Genomic DNA, 23079 nt, shown 5'->3' on the forward strand with positions numbered 1-23079 from the left:
CACTGGGCAGCCAGTGTCTGTTGAACTTGGCAAGTAAGAGTCCCTGCATGTTGAACTGTGCCCATTGAGAATCAGTGTCTATTGATCTCTGCCCAATGACAGTCAGTATCTGCCCAACTGTGCCCAGTGAGAGTCAGTGCCTATTGATCTGTTCCCAGTGAGAGTCAGTGTGTATTAAACCATGCCCAGTGAGAATCAGTGTTTGTTGATCTCTGTCCAATGAGAGTCAGTACCTCTCCGACTGTGCCCAGTGAGAGTCAGTGCCTGTCCAACTGTGCCCAGTGAGAGTCAATGCCTGGCCCACTGTGCCCAGTGAGTCAGTATTGAATGAACTGGGAGAAACCTCCTATAGAGGCAGGATTAATAAAAATACAACAATCTGTCCTGTGGGAGACACTGTTTCTAAAATTTTTGAAGGTCCAAAGCAAATGAACTCAACACGCTGTTTATTACAGGTCCAAAATGGAGACTCATTCGTTTGTGCTTTCCAGGTTGAGGCAGAGTGGGTCTCATCATTCACAATACAGAATGGAATAAAAGTGCCAGCAACTGTGCGGGGCTGTGTCACAGATATTCATCAGAGCATGCTCACTTCGAGGTACTTACTTTTCGAGAGCTCCTCTGCAGCTGACTTTGTGCCTTCCTTAAGCTTGGGTTTGGTTAATCTGGTGATAAGTCCACATGCATCTTTCATATAATACTAAATATAATGTTAAAAAGTCAAAAAAAAGCACAGATTTAGATGCTCTTGTGATGCTCTACTCACAGGTTTGCTAGCCATCTTATCAAGATATTTATTCTCTGTAGGTCAGCAGTCACAATGATTAGCATGTGGACAGCAGTGATCCCAGCTTTTAAAGCAATGTACTCTCTCAGCAAACCTGTAGTTCTGTGCATGGTAAGTATCATCACTTATTTTGCTCCTTAAAAGTAAGGAAAAAAATTGTGTATTTATTCACTAAACATTAAAGGTCAATAGACTTAGGATGCGGAATAAGGTACCCCTACAGCCATTTCCCTTGCACAATTTGTATGATCACAAATCCATCTCTTTTATCGGCTGAACACAGAGCGCATCCTCTCCACAACCAGAGCCTGAATCATGACTTTTATTAAAATCAGTCAGGCAGCTCACTTAAAATTTTGCCTCATTCTTTATACTTTCAGAGAATATTCCTCAGAGTTTTACTCAAAACTTCAAGTGCTGAGCTATCTCTTATCTGGATTACAGTTTGACTTGGAAGTCCTGGTCAGTTTGTGGTGCCAGCATATGTCGGCAGGAGCCCATTGCTACCCCTGTCAAGGCATCTATGATTCAGGTGTGATCCCGCAATGTTAGCTCCATCTGGAGCTAACCTTGTGCTCATACAACATCTGCAAACATACAGAGCTGGTATGGATTGTGACCAGGGGTGGGAACCTCAAGTGTAGTTTCTTCCCTTTCCCAAACCCAACAACAATGTGGCCAAGTGCATTAACCAGATCGCCATCTGGACTGGATCAATCAACTCAACAGAGAGCATCCTGGGCCCTTCCTCTGTGCATTAGTCATTACAACCCAGCCATCATCAAGGCTCTTCAACATCCATTTATGAGAAACTCAGTTGAACAATGGATTAATTAAAATAATCAGGCTGGTAAGTTCAGTTGGAGAGACAGTCAGTTTACTGCCAACAGGAGTTGAATTCCCATGCCAGCTGACATTACCGTGAAAGGCTATCCTTCTCAAACATCCCCCATCACCTGAGGTGTGGTGACCCTCAGGTTAAACCCCCACCAGTTGTCTCTCTCCAATGAGAGAGCAGTGCTGTGGTCTCCTTAGTAGGACTATGGTGGCTTATCTTTTAATTAAAGTACTCAATACTTAATGAAAACAAAAGGGAAATAACCCTTTCATCAAAACCATGGCTCAAATGCTAGAAAAGTGACATTTTAAAAACTTTTGTACGATCTATTTTATACAAAATGTAAATTTATTTTCGGTCTAACTAATGTTCAAATCTAATAACTAACTACATTAAAAAAAATTCTCCTAGGGTTTGAAACATAAATATTTCTCTGTAACATGTCTGTTTTCCCCTTGTTTCTGAGTAAACTATGATTTCTTTACCATTGTGTTTGACGATGCATCTGCCATGTTTCTTTACTCTAGACTCTGCTGAGCAGGGTTGACAGTTTGGTTTCACAGTCTACATCGGGTTAAACCAATCATTCAGTTGTCTACATGTTGAAATCTTTCCATTAGATCAGCATACAACATGTAAAAAGTGATGATTTCTATGCACGTAAACATCACGTTCAACTGAGTTGCCCATTTAAACTGCTACTGTTAACTATCTGATTGCAATAGGACATCTTTACTTCTGGTGATCCTTCCTATCACTACCATCTGCAGTCCCACTCCCAAAAGCTGTGCAGAGTAGATCAATTGAAATGTTTACTGTTGTAATTGTTTAACTTCTATTACATATGGCTATGAAGAGTTATGGAACTAAGGCAGGTTGTTGGGGTTAATTCACAGGTTCTGTAAGGTAAAAACAATGACTGCAGATGCTGGAAACCAGATTCTGGATTAGTGATGCTGGAAAAGCACAGCAGTTCAGGCAGCATCCAAGGAGAAGTAAAACCGACGTTTGGGTCCTGATGAAGGGCTTTTGCTCAAAACGTCGATTTTATTGCTCCCGGGATGCTGCCTGAACTGCTGTGCTTTTCCAGCACCATTAATCCAGAAACAGGTTCTCTAAGACCTACTGAATCGCAGAGCAGTCTCAAGGGTCAGGATGAGCCACTCCTATTCTTGTTCCCACATACAGACACAAATTTTGTAACATGAGCTAAGTGTGTAATGGTTTTACAAACCCATGTTAAGAGCTAAAAATCACACAAGACCAGGTTATAGTCCAACAGGTTTAATTGGAAGCACACTAGCTTTCGGAGCGACGCTCCTTCATCAGGTGATTGTCAATCACTTGATGAAGGAGCGTGGCTCCGAAAGCTAGTGTGCTTCCAATTAAACCTGTTGGACTATAACCTGGTCTTGTGTGATTTTTTAACTGTGTACACCCCAGTCCAACACCAGCATCTCCAAATCATGTTAAGAGCAGCAGACATTCTTGGTGGCTAGGGGTACCACTTCTGCCAGATACTTTTGGGGCCTAAATGATGTGAGATCCAAAGACCATTTTCAATTTGCATCCTTTTCTCAATCTTTCATTTCTAGCTTGCATTTAAACTAAATACATAGAAACACACAAAGAGAGAGCTTGATTTATCTTGAGGTATATTTTGCCATCCGTACGCAAAAGTGGAATTGAAAATGAGAAGTAAGTTGGTTCTCTAGTGGGTGACATTCCACACTGCTAGGTTATACCTAAATGCCAAATTTGAAATTGACCACGCATTCTTCCTTCCTCTTTGTAATCAGGGTAGATCCTGCTCACACACCAACTTAGACAGGCAGAAGGCTGGAAGATAAAGCAAACCAGGCAGCATCAGGAGGTAGAGAAGTCGATTTTTCGGGTGTGACCCTTCTTCAGGAATCGGGGTGGGTTTAGGGGGAGTTGCAAATAAAGGGGCTGGCGGAGACAGGGTGGTGAAGTGGGGCTAGGTGAAGACAGGTAGAGGGTATGACCTGGTTGGTCAGTGGGAGGAATAAATCCGGTTGATGGCAGGAAGGGAGGGGGAGATGTCGGGAAGGGATTAGGGGAATGGGGTGGGAGGTTATTTGAAATTGGAGAACTCAATGTTGAGTCCTCTGGGCTGTAGGCTGCCCAGGTGGAAGATGAGGTGTTGTTCCTCCAATTTGCAGTTTGGTTCGTTGTGGCAATGGAGGCGTTCAAGAATGGTCATTTCGGAAAGGGAATTAAAATGGGCGGTGACTGGGAGGTCTGGTCAACCCTTGCGGGCCCAGCTAAGATGCTTAGCAAGCCATTCCCTACGTTTACATTTGGTCTCCCTGATGTAGAGAAGACCAACTTGACACTTCAGTTCTAGGGTACATACAAACCTGTACATTTGGCTCATAATGATCCACTAGCTGGTTATTTCCAGAGGAATAAAGAATCACAGTTCACAATGTGATGGCTGTACTTAAGGCAGGGACGGAACCCCAAGGGCAGTGCTTGGAAACACACCTGAAATTGACCATGAAATTGTACCTTAGCCATAACCAGGGCTTCCAGAAAGTAGGAGAGAAAATCTCTTGGTCCAAAACTCCAGCTTCCAGACTAATGTTAAACTCAGACAACGCTGGTATTTGCTTAGACCAAGGCCGTTCATTTCACCATGTCTGTTTTATCATGGAATCCCAACAGTGCAGAAACAGGCCATTCAACCCATCGAGTCAACACTGACCCTCCAAAGAATATCCTACCCAGACCCCCCCTTACTATATCCTTGTAACCCTGCACTTCCCATGGCCAGTCCCCGAGAGGTTGTCCCAGTGTCCCAATGTCAATAAGATTTTAATAGCTCAGTAAAAGTGGCATTAAATAGGGCCTCTAGGTATATAACTTAGGTGTCTGTTACCAGCCCACCATTAGTAAAATTCCCTAATGACTGGATCACATTGGAAAATGTTATCTAACTCTGCTGTCTGTGTTAGTGCTTTGTAATAGCCATTCATCTTGCCCCATTCCTCTGCCCTTTTCCATATTCCTGCAAGTCTATTTTCCTCTTCAAGTATTTTCAAATTCCTTTTTGAACACTAACATTATATTTGCCTTCACCATTATCTCAGGGAGTGCATTTCAGATCCTAACCACTTTGTTGTATAGGAAGGCCTGTCCTCATGTTGTCATTGATTATTCTGCCATTCACCATACATCAGTGTCCTTGTTTCTTGACTCTTTCACCAATGGGTCAAGAGCATGGTGCTGGAAAAGCATAGTAGGTCAGGCAGCATCTGAGGAGCAGGAAAATCGACATTTCAGGCTGAAGCCCTTCATCAGCTTATGCCCGAAACGTTGATTTTCCTGCTCCTTGGATGCTGCCTGACCTGATGTGCTTTTCAAGCACCACATTCTCGACTCTGATCTCCAGCATGTGCAGTCCTCTCTTTCTCCTCCTTCCACCAATGGGATCCCTTTCTGCTTTGTCTGGTCTACTCAAGATTTTGACTCTTCTGTCACATCTCCTGACAACCCTCCCTTTTCCACCCCGAACAATCCCAATTTTTCCACTCTATCCCATTGAAGTTCCTCGTAGCTGAAACCACTCCTGTAAATAATCTTTGTACCCTTTCTACAGCCTAGAAATCCTTCCTAATGAGCGGTGCCCCGAATGGAACACAGCTCTCTAGTTGGAGTTGATCCAATGTTTTATAATGGATTCATGATAAGTTCCTTGCTATTGGACTCAATGCCTCCATTTACAACTAAATAATGTATATAACAATTAACAGTCTGTAATACGTATATGTAGACTTGACAAGCACAGCAGTAAGTAATATATTTTTAGCAATTCTCCCATGCAATAACTTTTCCATTCTGCTTTGTCAGCTGTGAAACATCTGTTAGAAGAACATTTCCTCTATCACATCCCAGTGTATTAATATCAGCTCCCCTTCAGTTCACAATAAATCTCCGGACTATTTTTAAACTTCCTGTGTGTTACTTTGTTTAACAATGCTGTAGAAACACTTCCCATTTCTTTAAATTCTGAGACCCATAAAGTTTCTATTACACTCTCAGTGACTAAAGCAGGGTTGCTACGTTTTAAGGATGAGGGATTGATAATTATCTTTTAATAAAAAAACCTTAAGCAACACTTTTTTCAATGTTTGATGAAGTGATGATTGTAAATATGGGTGGGGAGGTATGGCCACCTTGAGGATGCTGATAAAATGTGTTTGTAAACTCAGTAATTTTAAATTGCAGCAACAATTTAATAGAAAAGCTGCAAACAATGAATGTCTTTCACTTGTGTTTCTCTCTATTTGTTATAGAATTGATTTTAATTTAAGCAGTAAATGATGAAGCATTTTCACAATTTTCATTTTGTTGCTGTTGTCCAAATTCAATATTACACAGTCAGTAAATTACCCGAGCAACTCTTAAAGAACTTGCAACAATTCATCTACATTCTGAATTTGGTTTTACCAAAAAGTGGGTCTTTCCAAACACATGGGTCCACTTCTCTCTCAAGACAAGTTTATTTTACCTTCCAAAGCTCTTAACACTCTGCTAAGTTCAATTCTGTTCAAAATGTGAACATTCATCTCATAATTGAGGAGGGCTTTCTATCATTTTTCTTGTTCCCCAGAAACAGTACAAGGAAAAGGCCATCTTCTGATACATGACCCTTCTCTAACCTCTAGCTTCCAATCACACTCTTCATTACACCACTTTCTGGTCCTCTGTCTTACAGATTATTATTACTCTCTTTGCCTCTGTGAAGTTTCCTGAATTGCTTGTCTAAAGCTTCAAGTTTATCGTACGACTTGTTTGCCATCCTACCCCCAGTTTTGAAATCGAGATTCACTGGAGACAGCTGTATCACCTCCGCCCATCTTCACTGCTCCTACAGCTTATGGATTTTTAAAACCCAAACTTGATATTATCCACCAACTGAGGTGGTAGGAATGTCATTTCGCTATTAATCCAAAGCAGATTAACGTTCTGGGGACACAAGTTCAAATCCCACCACGGCAGTTGATGACATTTGAATTCAAAACAATAGCATAAGAAGCTAGCCCAATGGTAACCAGGTAACCATGTAAAAAACAACGTTAAAAATGACACAACACCAGGTTATATTCCAACAGGTTTAATTGGAAGCACACTAGCTTTCGGAGCGATGCTCCTTCATCAGGTGATTGTGGAGGGCTCGATCGTAACACAGAATTTATAGCAAAAATTTGCAGTGTGATGTAACTGAAATTTTACATTGAAAAATTGATTGTCTGTTAAGCCTTTCATCTGTTAGAATACAGTGATAGTTTCACTTCTTTCATGAAAGAATCAATTTTTCAATGTACAATTTCAGTTACATCACACTGCAAATTTTTGCTATAAATTCTGTGTTACGATCGAGCCCTCCACGATCACCGGATGAAGGAGCGTCGCTCCGAAAGCTAGTGTGCTTCCAATTAAACCTGTTGGACTATAATCTGGTGTTGTGTGATTTTTAACTTTGTACACCCCAGTCCAACGCTGGCATCTCCAAATCATGTAAAAAAACTGCCTGGTTCACTCATATTCTTGGAGAAGGAAATCTGCTGTCCTTATCCAGTTTGGATTACTTGTGACTCCAGACCCACAGCAATGGGCAATTAAGAAATAAAATACAGGTTCCCATTATAAGACCGTAAGACATGGGAGCAGAAATTACGCCATTCACCCATCTAGTCTGTTTCATCATTCAGTCATGGCTGATATGTTTCTCAACCCCTTTCTCCTGCTTTCTCCCTGTAACCCTTGATCCCCTTGATATACAAGAACGTAACAATCTCAGTCTTAAAGATACCCAGTGGCCTGGACTCCACAACCTTCTGTGGCAATGAGTCCCATAGATTCACCACTCTCTGGCTGTAAAAGTTTCTCTTTATCTCCATTCTAAAACATCCTTCCTTCCAGGTTGTAGGTTTGCTTGCTGAGCTGGTAGATTTGTTCTCACGATGCTAGGTAACATCATCAATGAGCCTCCAATTAAGTGCTGATGTTTTGTCCCACTTACTATTTATGTGTCTTGATCAGTTGTGGTGGGTGATATCACCTCTAGTTCTTTTTCTGAGAGGTTGGTAAATGGAACCCAAATCGATTTGTTTGTTCATGGAGTTCCGGTTGGAATGCCCGGCCTCTAGGAATTCTCACGTGTCTTTGTTTAGCCTGACCCAGGATGGACATATTGTTCCAGTCGAACTGTTGTTCCTCTTCATCTCTGTGTATGGGTACCGGTGATAATTAGTCATGTCCTTTGGTGGCTAGTTGTTACTCATGTATCCTGGTGGCTAGTTTCCTCCCAGCCTGACTGATGTAATGTTTGTTGCAGTCCTTGGGTATTTTGCATATGATGTTCATTCTGCTAGTTGTTGGTATGGGGTCCTTTAAATTCAGTGTGTTTCAGTGTGGTGGTAGGTTTGTGGGCTACCATGATATCCAGGGGCTAAGAGTAGTCTGGTCATCAGCTCCAAGATGTCTTTAATGTATGTCAGGGTGGCTAGAGTTTCTGGGCATATTGTGTTTTCCTGTTTAATTCTATTGTGCAGAAATTGGTGGACTGCACTTATCAGCTACCTACTGTTCCTGAGTACATTGTACAGGTATTTTTTTCTCAGCTTCTCTTAGTTCCTGGGTGCTGCAGTGTATCGTGGTTCATTTAAATAATGTCCTGTTGGGATGATCGCTCCTGTAGTTGAGTATCTGGTCAGTGTGTGTGTGGCTTTCCTGTAAATGCTGGTCCGTAGCTCTCCATTGGCTTTGCGTTCTATCATGACATCTAGGAAGGGGAATCTTGTTGTTCTCTTCCTCTTTGGTGAACTTTATACCAGTAAGGATGTTTTTTATGTGTTTGTGGGTTTCTTCTAATTTGTTCTATTTCGTGATGACAAAGGTGTCATTCAACTAGTGGACCCAAAGTTTGGACTAGATCGTGTTTGTTCTCACCTCTGCATTACTGCTTCTGCAAAAAGTCCTAATATTGTTGATCCTAAAGGCATCCCATTGATTTGTTTGTAGATCTTGTTGTTGAAAGTGAAATGGGTTGTGAGGCACAGGTTTACCAGTATGAAGATGCTGTCCTTGCTGATGGAGTTGGTGCTGTCAGGTGTTTGTGTCCTTGGTTCATCTAGCATTGGGTCCAGTGTTCTCATTCCTGATGAAGGGCTCTGGCCCGAGATGTCGAATTTCCTGTTCCTTGGATGCTGCCTAACCTGCTGTGCTTTAACCAGCAACACATTTTCAGCTCCAGTGTTCTTTGGCCAGGGTGATGTTTATTGATGTGAATAAGGCTGTCACATCAAAGAAAACCATGACTTCATCATCATCTATCTTGGTGTCTTTGATGATGTTAAGGAATTCCTGGGTTGAAAGGATGAAATGGGTTACGTCTTCTAATAGTTGTTTCCATTTGCATTGCGATTCCTTTGTTAGTCTGTATGTTGGTGTACCGGGAAGTGAGACAATGGGTCTGAGTGGGGCCCTTTGTCTATGTACCTTTGGTAGTCCATAGAAATGGAAGTCTGTCTTGTTAATTTCTTGTGAAGCTTTCTCAGGATGCTGTAATGCGGTTTTCTAGCTGTGGAGTCGGATCCATCGCCATCTGTTGGTAAGTGAGGTTGGTATCTGCGATTAGGGTACACGAGCAACCTCCCAACACTCACAAACGGAGCTACATCAGGACATTATTTAAATGAGCCACAACACACTGCAACATCCAGGACTAAGAGAAGCCAAGGAAAAGTACCTGTACAACGTATTCAGAAACGAGTACCCAATAAGCGCAGTCTGCCAATTCCTGCACAACAGGCGTGAAAAGGAAGACACAACACGCCTAGCGACTCTAGCCACCCTGACATACATTAAAGACAGCTCGGAGATGACGACCAGATTACTCCAGCCCCTAGGTATCATAGTAGCCCACAAACCTACCACCAAACTAAAACAGCTCCTGATGAATTTAAAGGACCCTATGCCAAACACCCACAGAACGAATATTATATACAAAATACCCTGCAAGACCCGCAACAAACATTGTGTCAGACAGATGGGCAAAAAACTAGCCACCAGGATGCATGAGTAACAACTAACCACCAAAAGACATGACCAATTATCACCAGTACCCATACACAGAGACAAAGAGGGACAACTGTTCGACTGGAACAATATGTCCATCCTGGGTCAGGCTAAACAAAGACACGTGAGAATTCCTAGAGGCTGGGCATTCCAACCGGAACTCCATGAACAAACAAATCAATTTGCGTTCCATTTACCAACCTCCCAGAAAAAGAACTGGAAGTGATATCACCTACCACAACAGATCAAGACACATAAATAGTAAGTGGGACAGAACACCAGCACTTAATTGGAGGCTCAGTGATGATGTTACCTAGCATAGTGATGAAACGTCTGAGAACAAATTTACCAGCTCAGTGAGCAAACTTACAACCTGATCCACAACCTGAGCTACAAGTCTTCTCCAAAATCACAGGTCTTCCCTTTACTCTAAGGCTATGCCCTCAGGTCCTAGTCTCTCTGACCAATGGACACATCTTCCCAACATCTACTCTGTCCAGCCCATTCAATATGTTTCAATTAGGTTCCCCCCTCATCCATCTACACTCCATCGAGGATAAACCTAGAGTCCTCAAACGGTCCTCACATGTTAAGCTTTTCATTCCTGGGACCATACTTGTGAATCTCCTCTGAACACGATCCAGGGCCAGTACATCCTTCCTGAGAAAATTGGGCCCAAAACTGCACGCAATATTCCAAATGTGGTCTGACCAGAACCTGACAGAGCTTCAGAAGTACATCTCTGCTTTTATATTCAAGAACCCTCAAAATAAGTGCCATCATTGCAGTTGCCTTCCTAACTACCAACTCAACCTGTAAGTTTACCTTGAGAGAATACAGAACTAAGTCTCCCAAGTCTCCTTGCACTTCAGACTTCTGAATTTTCTCCCCATTGAGAAAATAGTCCATGCCTCTATTCTTCTACCAAAGCGCATGACTTCATTTTCCCATGTTGTCCTCCAACTGTCACTTCTTTGCCCACTCTCCTAAACTGTCCAAATCCTTCTGCAGCCTCCCCACCTCCTCAATGCTACCTGTCCCTCTATCTGTCTTTGTAGCATCTGCCAACTTAGCCAGAATGCCCTCAGTTCCTTCATCTAGATCATTAATGTACAAAATAAAAAGTTGTGGTCCCATCATTGAGCCTTGTGGAACACCATTGTCACTGGCTGCCATCCTGAAAAGGACCCTTTTATCCCCATTCTCTGCTTTCTGTCAGACAGCCAAGCTTCTCAACCACTTATACCATCAGAGGTATAATAAATTTGAATTGGTTGACTCTTAACTGCTCTCTGAGCAATAAATGCTGATCTAGCCAGTGATGTCCATATCCTGTAAATGAATAAAATAAATAAAAATGAATGAATAACTTACCTTATTCAAGCTTTGCAAAACAAAGAAATACTGGAATATATGCGAAAGAATACTACCCTTAAATTTGGAAACCCTAGTTTAGACCCAGATCATTTATAGTATAAAGAATAATCCCAGGATTTTGATTCAATTTACAAAGTAACTTACTGAAGTACCACAATAATAAATTTGGATCAGATTAGTTATTAAATGGCGACTATTAGTCTGAGCTGCTTTTGTTCATATGGTTAGTCCAGTTCAGTTTCTAGTTAATAGTAACTTGCAAAGTGATGGCAGTGGACTATTCCTGCCCTCACAAACATCAAACCCTCACACACCCGCCAACTAACAAAAACAACCACAAGCTGTTTGAAAGCACTTGGCTGCACCACACTGCACCATTCCATGAATACCCATACCAGCCACCTCCTGCCTGCCTTCCACCTCAACAATCTGTATGAAACAACCTCCCTGAGCAAGATCTACCAGTTAGACATCCTCTGGATCAATGAAAAACAAGGGAGTCACTAACAAGTTCCTTCTGACAGCCCAGTCTGTCGAATGGCAGGTTTTGAATGAACCATGGCAAAAGTGGTCCTTTCTAAACAGATGTAGGGCTGAATAGGGCCTTACGTAGCTAACCTCCACCATTAGGACCCACAGTACAATATTTTCTATTCACTCATGGGACATTGGCATCTATGGTTGGATGAGCATTTTTTTGTCCATTCCTAATTGCCCGGAGGGTAGTTAACAGTCAACCACATTGCTATGGGTCTGGACTCACAAGTAGGTCAGACCAGTAAGGCTGGTAGATTTCCTTCTCTAAAGGACATTAGAGAACCAGATGGGCTTTCTAACAATTGACAACGGTTGCATGGTTAACATTAGACCCTTAATTTCAGATTCTTTACTGAATTCAAATTCTCCATTTGCCATGGTGGGATTTGAATTCACATCCCCAGAATGTTAGCTGAATTAATAATCTAGCAATAATACAATTACGCCATTGCCTTCCCCTTGATACAAACCCCTGAAACATTTGCGAAGAGTCACAAGCAGTGTTATACATTGTCCCAGCCACAGAATTTGTGGTGGAAAAATCAGCTTAAACTCAGCAAGCGAGGAGGCCATATGTGTATTCATGGATCCGCGTTTGTTGAATAAACAGACAAAACTGATGGATAGTAATTGGCTGAAATAGATTCATCCTGTTTCTTGTGGAAAGGAAATACCTAGCAACTGTCCATATTGTTGGGTCGGTCCTAGTGTTGTAGCTGTACTGGGACAACTTGGCTAGAGGCTCCGTTTGCTCTAAACCACGAGTCTTAAGTACTACAGGCAGTTCCCAGGTTCTGAATGAATTCCATTCCTGAATCCGTTTGAAAATTGATTTGTACCCATGTTAGAACATGATGCAGAACAAGATAAAATAGCCGTTTGTAAGAACAAGAAAAGTTTAAATGTTGGATACTTAAAATTACACTCCTGTATGGGATCACGTTCATAAGAACAAGTATTTGTAAGTTGGATGTTTGTAAATTGGGGACCCCTGTCTTGCTGGAGTGTTATTAGGACCCATAGCATTTTCAGTATCCAATGCCCCCAGCCATTTATTGATATTGCAGAGTCATAGAGATGTAAAGCACAGAAACAGACCTCTTAGTCCAAGTCATCCATGCCAACTAGATATCCTAATCTAACTCAGTCCCATTAGCCAGTACTTAGCCTATATCCCTCCAAACCATTCCTATTCATATACCCATGCAGATGTGTTTTAAATGCTGTAATTGTACCAGCCTCCACCACTTCCTCTGGCAGCTCATTCCATACATGCACCACCCTCGGCATGAAAAAGTTGAAACTTAGGTCCCTTTTATATCTTTCCCCTCTCACCTTTAACCTATGCCCTCTAGTTCTGGACCTTTCTACCCCAGGGAAAAGGCCTTGTCTATTTAACTTATCCATGCCCCTCATGGTTTTATAAACCTCTCTAAGGTCACCCCTCAGCCTCCGACGCTCCAGGGAAAACAGCCCAAGCTTATTCAGCCTCTCTCTACAGCTCAAATCCTCAACCCTGGCAATATCCTTATAAATCTTCTCTGAACCCTTTCAAGTTTCATAACATCCTTCTGAATAGGAGGGAGACCAGAATTGCACGCAATATTCCAAAAGAACAAATCAAATTGGCTGAAGACTAAGATGAATCATCCAGATTGCACTTGTGGCTGAAGATTGTTGGAAGTACTCCAACCTTGTCTTGTACACTGATGTGCTGGGCTCCTCCATCATTCAGAAAGGGGGATATTTGTGGAGGGTCTTCTCTGGATAGTTGCTTAATTGACAAATATCATTCAAGACTGATTATGGCAAGGGTGCAAACTGAACTCTGACAGTTTGGTTGTGTGAATCAAGAAAGATCACAGGACTTCTCCATTTCAATCAGCTCCAAATTTCAGGGAAAGGAATAAAGGGTTAATTGGTTCTGATACTCAAACTGCACGAGGAATGAGAAGGAAATCAAGAGTGTTCCTCAATGATACTGGAGTTCTCCGTCTCCATCCCAGCAACTTCAGCAGACATTTCCAAGGAAATAGAACATTCCAAGGAAATTCACCCCTTAAATATTTCCAGTTTCAGAGTTTTGCAGCTAAAGTTTGCTGATATTTGTTGAAAGAACATCGTCAGGCGTTTCCCTGGGATTCCAGTGATTTGGAACGCTGGCAGTGACATCAGTTGATTACACAAGTCCAAGGTTTGATGTCTATCTAGTGTTAACCAGCTAGCCACACCTGGGTTGGAATAAGGGTTATTACATCTCGCTCCATCGTCTGAGATGCTATTCCTGATTGTCAAATATAGCTCCCAGTTGGAAAATTCTCTCTTGTGATGACTGGATCAGCCTTGACTGTAATAATTTCCCTTATTGGTTAGCCTGCCAAAATTCTCTACTCAGACTAATGTATGAAGCAAGTCTATTTAGAAAATGTCCTGGAGTCTAATTGCGGAATTGTTTCCCTCACAAGGCAATATGGTTTTTATACACTTTGATCTCAGTTAGCCTGCCTTTTATAACCATACATCATACAATACAGAAGGTTGGGACAAACAGAAATTGGGTTACTCACCTCAATAAGTTCAATAAGGTTGAAAAAATAGTTTTCTTCATCAATGGTTAGTTTGTTGTCTTTGTAAATAACACGGTAGTGACTGACTTCCTCTTTTGTGCTGACACACAGCACATAGTCACCAGGATGTCGAATGGATTCTCGTACCAAGAACAGGCCATCCTCAGTAGGCTGGAGTACCCTCACTGCATCTTCCCCACTGATCTTCCCGTGGAACCATCTCATGAAGAGTAAAGAAAGAACAAATATTAGCAAGTTACTCAAGGCATTTCCTTGACATTTTCTCCCCTCAGGCAACAGATCTAGCTCCCTCTGCCCACTTCAACCCAACGAATAATGTTTCAAAAACCCGATCTTCCCAACCTCCTGCCCACACATAAATTCTTTTTGGCTATACTTTGCTCACTTCTCCTGAAGCCATAGACTCAGAGGTGTTCCATGGCATTGATGGCTTTGAACACCTCACTCAAATATTGACATTTAAGCTCAAACTATGATAAGCTATTCAACCATGGGGGACTTTGATAGATGAAGGCATCAAGGTCAAAGTCGACTTTGTGATAATGCAAAATAACGAATAATAAATCTTCACTTTCAATTCTTAATTCCATTGATTTATTTCTGTTATCTCAAAGTCAAGACCTACCCCACTGCCAACTTACCAGGAATTGATGTACTTTCTATCTAGCCATGGATCACTGATGCTGATTGTACTGTCTAAAGCATTGGGACTTAATTTTACAAAGTGAGAATGGATAGATTTTGAATTAAAATTCTGTCCATGAACGCACCTGAGATCAGTGATCTTAAACTGGGGACCCAAGCCTCGGCCATTCTGGCTCTGCAGGCCTCGGAACCTCCTCGATGTCAACTGTGATTGCTTCGTCTTATTTCAAGATAAGATTACATGGTCACTGCTCTCAATGTTGTTCTGGCTGAATAAACAACTTTGTTCCAGCAGATGGATGTGTGCAGGTGGTGAAACTCCAGTAGTAAGTCTATGTACAACTCCTAACCCTTCATTATTTCATATCTCTGCCAAAGTTCTTTTGGTCTGGGCTTAAATGAGGTATATCCAAATAGTGACAGCACATGTATTCTGATAAACAGGGTAACAGGGTAAACTATTTTCATTTCCAATGTATACCAGGGCATTCTCAGAGATGGTAGAGCTGTCTAATGAGCCAATCTGATTTAATAAAAAGTAAATTGTTATTGATCATTTTTTGAGGTAAGGCCTCATTTACATCATGCGGGCCTTCTGTTATTTATAGAACCCAGTCTAAGCTCAGTTGCAGGTCATGTCTCTGAGCCAGGAGTCATGTGTTAAATTCCCAATACAAAACCTGAGCACAGAACCTAAACTGCTGCTTCCACACTGAGGAACGACTGCACTGGTAGAGATTTCATCTTTTGGATGACATGAGAAACTGAGGCACTGTTAGCCATTACATGGTACTATTGGAAGAATGACAGGGGAGATTTCTGTGGGGCAAATCCATTTTAACAATTGGACAAGGTACTTACGGCATTAGACTGAGGTTTGGGTCAACTCGAATGGCCTCACGCTCACGTAGATTATTTCTGGATATCAGACCCTCTTCGTCTGTCTTATTATTTTTTGCTCTATACCATCCCTTGTTCTGTTTACAATAGAAAAAGAGATATATTATCAATAAATGTAAATAATATTATCCTTCCTTCCTTTCCCTCATATTGCATTTCTTTCTCACCCATCCCCCAAGTTCCTTGTCAATTTTTCACTTATTCCTTCAGAGTTCCATATTCTTGAATCCCACTCAGTTTTCTCCTCCCTGCATATCCCTATGTTTGGAAATGGATTTATCATAGCAAGCAGGCTGGGTGCATTGGAGAGTTGATTAGATTGTGTGTATGGGGAGAGTTATCAGGATGCGTGAATAAGAGTGTTTTTCCAATCCACTGGAACCTTACCCTCATTCAGGGAATTTTTGAAATATTACATGCAGAGTGCATGCATGGGAAGAGTTTGTCAGAATGCATGCACTTATTGAGATAAATGCATGGGATGAGTTGATCAGGATATTTGAAATATGAACTGTGTAAAGGAGTTGCAGGGGAGACAGAGAATTCATTGATGAATGAGCAGTATTGCTTAGTGGTTGGAAATTTAAAAATGATTTTCTTCAAAAAGACAAACGTGGAAGTGATACAGGTCATTCTGCTATAACACATGTTTTGTTCATACAAATTCGTTATAAATGTGATTGACAAATTGAGGACACTGTTTCTAAAGCGCAAATTTTTATATTGTGTGTAGGCTGTAACATGATTACATCGCCAATACTTTAAGCGCTATTTTTCTATAACATGGGGTCGCACATGTAAGCAACCATCATATTAAAGAACAAAGAAAAAAGAAAATTTACAGCCCAGGAACAGGCCTTTCGGCCCTCCAAGCCTGAGCCGATCCAAGTCTACTGTCTAAACCTGTCACCCAATTCCTAAGCATCTGTATCCCTCTGTTCCCCACCTACTCATGCATCTGTCCAGATGCATCTTAAGTGAATCTACCGTGCCTGCCTCTACCACCTCTGCTGGCAACGCGTTCCAGACGCCCACCACCCTCTGTGTAAAGTACAGGTTGTTATAGAGAAACAACCTGTACATCCATTCATATGGTGTCCCAGATGGCAAGGTGGCATGCCACACACGTCACATCCCAAAAAACATCCTCCCAAATCGGAACCAAGATATAAGAAGGTAATACAAAAACTCCAGATATTACATACTCACATTGACAACCTTAATAATTGTCAGGATATCGCCCTTGTGAAAAGATAGTTCATCTTTCTTTGTGGTTTTGTGGTCACACTTAGCTATACATTGTGTTCCAGGTTCCCAGCCTTTCTGCAGAAAGGAAATAACAATGCAATTTTAACAAGAGAATTGCAAAATTCAATTAAAGGGAAAAGAATGCGTCTGCATCTTTCATTTTGCAATGCTTGGGGAGCAAATAGCCTCTCACTGGATCACTGATCAGAGCAGCACTTCCATGGGAAGACTCACTGTCATGTACAGTCCAATCAGTCTTTGGGAATTTAGTAGTGATCCCAGCCAGATAGTGGTTACTCACATTGGCAGGATGTGACCAGTAGTGTCCCCCAAGGATCTCTGTTAGGGCCTCAACTATTCACACTACTTATTAATGACTAGGAAAATGATACAGTATGTTATATATCCAAATTTACGGATAATACAAAGTTAGATGGCATTGTAGACAGCATTGACAATACATAAAATTACAAAGGAATATTGATAGAGTAAGTGAATGAGCAAAACTGTGGAAGATGGAGTTCAGTGTAAGCAAGTGTGAGACTAATTACTTTAGACTGAGAAAGGATAGATTGGTGTACTTACTAGATGTTAAGAAGTTAAATACAGAGGATGTCTAAAGAAACCTGGGGCTCAGGTGCATAGATCTTTAAAATGTATGATCAGATATAGAGCGTAATCAAGAAAGCTAATTGAATGCTTGCTTTTATATGTAGAAGTCTGGAGTTTAAGGATGCAGACGTTATGCTGCACTTTTATAAAACCCTGGTTAGACCCCACTTAGACTACTGACAGCAGATCTGGGCACCACGTCTTGGGAAGGATATATTGGCCTTGGAAGGAGTACAATGTACCATTTACAAGAATGACACCTGGATTTCAGGGATTAGGTTATGAGGAAAGATTATGCAAATCAGGACTGTTTTCTCTAGAATTTAGAAAGTTAAATTCTTCCAGATATTAACTTGATAAATATAAACAATTTCCACAGGTTGGGGATTCCAGAACCTGGAAGTTTGGTCTGAGAATTAAGCCCAGTCCATTCAGGAGGGATGTTAGGGAGGACTTCTTCACACAAAGGGCAGTAGATATTTGGAGCTCTCTTCCACAAACAGCAGTGGATGGTGGATCAGTTAATTTTAAATGTGAGATAGATAAATTTTTGTTAAGCAAAGGTATTAACAAATATGGGCCAAAGTAGGCATATAGGGTTAGGCTGTAGATCAATATGATCTCAGTGAATACTGGAAATGGCTTGAGAGGCTGAACAGCCTTCTCCTGTTTTTAAGTTCCTATGTTGCAAGGATAGCAGTTTTGCCTTGAGCTCTATGACTGGGCTTTCCAAACCTTGGTTAAAAAAGGAATAAAATAAGTCAGCCAGGGTTCCTGCTTATGATTGCTATCCAATGACTGAACATTGTGATCTTATTGCAAAATGCATGCACATCTTGCATAACGCACTCTGTAGCTGAGTAGCCTGCAGATACTTAACGCAAACAGCTGAATTGCCACAGTTTTCTCTGACACTGATTTCCAAAGAAGGAGTCAGCAGCTTCATGAGGTTGGGTGTGGGCAGTGAGGAATGGGAACTAGTAAACATCGCTCCATCCAGTAGTCACACCCAGTTTCAAATTTTTTCAAATAAAACTGGGGTATAAAAATACTGCTAAAGAGTAAAATGACACTTTCCAAATTTAGGAAAAAATGCAATTTACTAATGTTCTTTAAATTAGGAAATCATTACCCTAACCTCCACATGACCTCAGTCCACACACAACATATTGAGCAGTCACTACTCTGTGAAGTGGTTGAGAAAACCACATTGTTGCATCAACCAGCTTCACGCAGGAGTTAAAGAAGAATCACTACTCCCTTCTCACATTGACTAATGTGGACAATAACTGCCAGTCATTCCAATAATAAATGTAAACAAAAGAAACAACACACAATAACCTATCACTACAGAAAAAGCACTGGAGAAATGAATGGGGCTAAAGGCTGATAGGCTCCCTTGACCTGACGGGATGCATCCTAGGATAGTAAGGAAGTAGCTGCAGAGATAGAGGGTGCATTGGTAGTACTTTCCGATATATTGATAACTTGGATGAGAAAAATTAATGGACTATAGCCAATTTTGTGATCAACACAAAGATAGGAACCCAAAATAGGTAGGAAGACAAGTAATGAGGATGACACAAGGAGCCAACAGAAAGATATAGACAAGTTAAGCTAGTGAACAAAAACTTGACCCGTAGACGATAATGTGGCAAAATGCAAGGTTCTGCATCATGGCCAGAAGAACAGAGGAGATGAATATTATTTAGATTTCTTACAGTGTGGAAACAGGCCCTTTGGCCCAACAAGTCCGTGCCAACCTCTGAAAAGTAACCCACCCCAACTAATGCACCTAACAACTATGGACAATTTAGCATGGCCAATTCACTTAATCTGCACATCTTTGGAACGTAGGAGTAAGCCCACACAGACACTGGGAGAATGTGCAAACTCCACACAGTCGCCCAAGGCTGGAATTGAACCTGGGACCTTGGTGCTGTGAGGCAGCAGTGCTAACCACCGAGCCACCATGCTGCCCACATTTAAATGGAGAAAGTCTGCAGAAAGTTGCAGCACAAATGGATTCGGGTATCTTTGTGCATAAATCACAATAAGCTAGCGTACAAGTACATTGAGTATTAGGGAAGCAAATGGAATGTTGGCCCTTACTTCAAAGGGATTAGAGTATTAAAATAGGGAAGTCTTGCTAAAACTAGATAAGGCATTAGTCAGACAAAACCTGGGATACTGTAAACAGAAAGGAAAGATATCCTGGCATTGGAGACAGTCCAGAGGAGATTCACTAGGTTGATTCTGAGTATGGAGGGATCTTCTTATGAGGAAAGGTCAATTAGGTTGGGTTTATACATATTGGAGTCTAGAAGATTGAGAGATGACTTTATTGAAACAGTTAAGATTCTTAAGGGATTGAGAAGTAGTTTCCCCATGTGAGAGATTCTAAGAGTAGAGCGTATAATCTCAGAATTAGGGATGGCCCAGTTAGGACAAGGTTGAGGAGGAATTTCTTTAACAGAAAGCTGTCAAGGCAGAGTTACTAAGCATATTCAAGGACAAAATGGACAGATATTCCAGAAAGGGAATCAATGGCTATGGGGAAAAGGCAGGAAAGTAGAGTTGAAAATTATTAGATGAACTATGACCTTGATGAATGGCAGAGAAGACCCAGTGGGCTGAATGGCCTACTTCTGCTTCTACATTTTAAGGTCTAATGCCCATATCCTCAAAGTAGCTCAAACAAATTTTATCTTCATATCAATATGATGCCAAATATACAAACCATCCTCTTTGACTATCCCTTGAGACAATTATGTTCTTCAACATCTCCAAAATATGTCCAAACATGCCATCCTGAACTATTTCAGTTTGGTTTTAATCATTGCTACCTAAGCCCAACAAGAGCCAATGTCGTGCTTTGAATCTTGTTTTGCTATCTCATGATGAAAATGCAGAGGTTAAAAGGTGGACACCCTCATGGTGTATAAGGACATTTGGTTGGTACCGTATTCTGCTTAAATGCTTCCAGTTGTAAACACTACTTCCATTCACTTCAAGGAGTGCAAAGAGATTTGGTCTTGTAGGTTAGCAAACTGAGTTCACTCATGCACTTATTGTTCACAGATGACCTCCCATCCTCTCCTTCCTTGGGTACAGTTTAGATGGTGCCTGAAGACCTCAAGTAACTTGTCCAAAATCATGAGTTTAAAACATGGATTTGGGCAATGAATCTCAGTTGAGAATTTAATTGTGGCATGATGAAGGGTTTGCATAAAGGTGTTGGTGGGATGATGTTGGTTGCTAAGAAGCATAAACTCAGTTAAATCATCATCTAATTTTCAGACCAGCAGGATAGTAGATGTTAGCTATTTCCTACTCTCACTAGCCCTCAAACCTCCACTGCTATCCAAGGTCAATCAGTGTAGAAAGGGCAATAAATGTAGTCCCAAGCAAGTTGGAGGGAACTTACTGAAATCAAATCATAAAATACTGGATATGTGCAGCAGGTCTGTAGAAGGAGAAACAACATTAATGTTTCAAGCTGATGACTCTCAGACAGAACTGGGAATGCTCAGAGGTAAAACAGTCTTTAAGGCAGGCAGGGAAAGGGGAGCTGGAAAGGATAAATGAGCAGAAGGTAGGGGAAACTGGGTGACAAAAGGGATGATAGTGAAAACAAAAAGAGATAGCACTAAGGAAACCAAGATACTGTACATAAGAGATATAAATAAGAAAACAGAATAAACACCAACAGCTATTGTCCAAAAAGAAGGAAAACAATGGGGACTAGAGTTACCATCTGAATTTGCTGAACATAATGTTGAAATGGAAGGCTATGGCTTATTTGAGCTTCAGTGCAGGAGACTAAGAAGAGTGAGTCATCAGGGTGACAACAAGGTAGATAAACAGAATGACAGATGAAACAAAGGTGTTCTGCAAAACTGTTACTCCATGCATGTCCCTTGCAAAGAGATAGCGTCACAATTTGTTCTGCTAAATTGAATAAAGTACAAATAAATCACTGTTTAAATGTATTTAATTACCAGGGATCCCATTCTCAAATCCAAGCTTTCTCTGTGAGACAGGAGACTCAGAGGAACAATAAACTGTGGACACAAAACACCTTCAGCCTTTGCCATTGTTATTGTGTACATCAGTAAATCAGTAAATCAGACAGAATCTGAGGGCTAACATCTCACACTGCTCATCAATTTATGCAAAATAGTGGAATACAATAAGTATTTCCACAAAAATGCACTGACATGATGCCAATGAAGCATCGCACACTCATGTGAGGGGAAGTCATCTTACATCACCACCCAGTCCTGTTCTTCCCCAAACTCCCCACTCACACACACCCTGGTTTTCAGAACGCTTTGCATTGACCAAGCATAATGCAGAACTCTTAAATGTAACTCACCAATGCCATCTCAAGACACCCGTCTCCTCATTGACTAGCTGAAAAGTCCTGAAAACGATTATTCCTGGTAGAACAAATGAGAATACAATTAGAATGAGGCAGTGGAGGAGCACTAACCATGTGTCAATCTTAATAATAATAATCAGAGTAATGCCTTGTTACAGGAATTTCACGAACTGCCGTTATGAAATAGATGAAAGACCAGCAGGGTCATATGGTATTCAGCATCCACCCATTAAAAAGTACTGCAGATACTGGAGCCCTGAAATAGAAGTAGAAAGTTCTGGAGAAACAGCCTATTGTATTCAAAATGTTAACTTCATTCCTTTCTTCACAGCTGCTGCCAAAACAGTCAAGGCTCCTGTATGCTTTCTGTTTTTATTACATAACCAACAGCCGGTCAGGATTGGAGTAGAAGGCTGCTCACATGACAGAACAACTGATGGAAGTAAATATTGAATGGTTTATAGATATCACTTAAGCTACTTATACACAAATGAGAAGATAAATGTCCTATTTGACGTAGTAATTAGTCACTGGGGCAGGGAAGAATCTTAAGGTTGAATCCTACATTTGCTGATTTCACCCAGGACTGCAATTAGAGCTTCAAGGTTTTGCACAGAATGAGCTGTTGCCACATCAGTGTCAAGTAGTCTTGAAAATCACTTGTTTTGATGACTTTGGTGCCGGAGATATTTTAGTTATGCTTATTTTGGGGTTTTCCAGATTGCCATGGACATCGTTCTTTTCTGTGCTTGGCAGATAAGGAGAAAAATGTGTGTACTTGGTACCTTATTATGATTCAAAACCATCAGTGAGGAGTGTAATGTGGAATTAGTTTGTAGCATATATGGACTGTATAAGCTGAAAGCGGACAAGCACCACAGGAAAAGGGTCAGCTTTGTTCATACATTAGTCACCTCTGGCCACACCAACCCCAACAGTGCCAGGGAGCAGACACCAAGCCCTTGCAAACAGCCTTGGACAGTAGTACATGCCCCATCCAAAGATTCCCAATGGGCTTACTAACTTCTGCTCCACCTCAATAGGATGGATCATTACC

General features: G+C 41.3%; 1 protein-coding gene across 2 annotated transcripts in view; it reads right to left on the reverse strand.

The window, feature by feature from the left end:
• Positions 1 to 23079, reverse strand: part of matk (megakaryocyte-associated tyrosine kinase) — a 69613-nt gene that overhangs the window by 25374 nt on the left and 21160 nt on the right. For both annotated transcript variants that reach the window (XM_060845952.1, XM_060845953.1), the window contains exons 2-6: positions 22017 to 22080; positions 16988 to 17101; positions 15740 to 15855; positions 14213 to 14432; positions 607 to 700 (exon numbers count right to left, since the gene is read on the reverse strand). In XM_060845952.1, the coding sequence (XP_060701935.1) occupies positions 607 to 700; positions 14213 to 14432; positions 15740 to 15855; positions 16988 to 17101; positions 22017 to 22025 (553 nt within the window). In that variant the 5' untranslated portion in view covers positions 22026 to 22080. The remainder of the gene's footprint in view (positions 1 to 606; positions 701 to 14212; positions 14433 to 15739; positions 15856 to 16987; positions 17102 to 22016; positions 22081 to 23079) is intronic.

This window comes from Hemiscyllium ocellatum, chromosome 28 (genome assembly GCF_020745735.1).
Source record: "Hemiscyllium ocellatum isolate sHemOce1 chromosome 28, sHemOce1.pat.X.cur, whole genome shotgun sequence".
NCBI lineage: Eukaryota > Metazoa > Chordata > Chondrichthyes > Orectolobiformes > Hemiscylliidae > Hemiscyllium > Hemiscyllium ocellatum.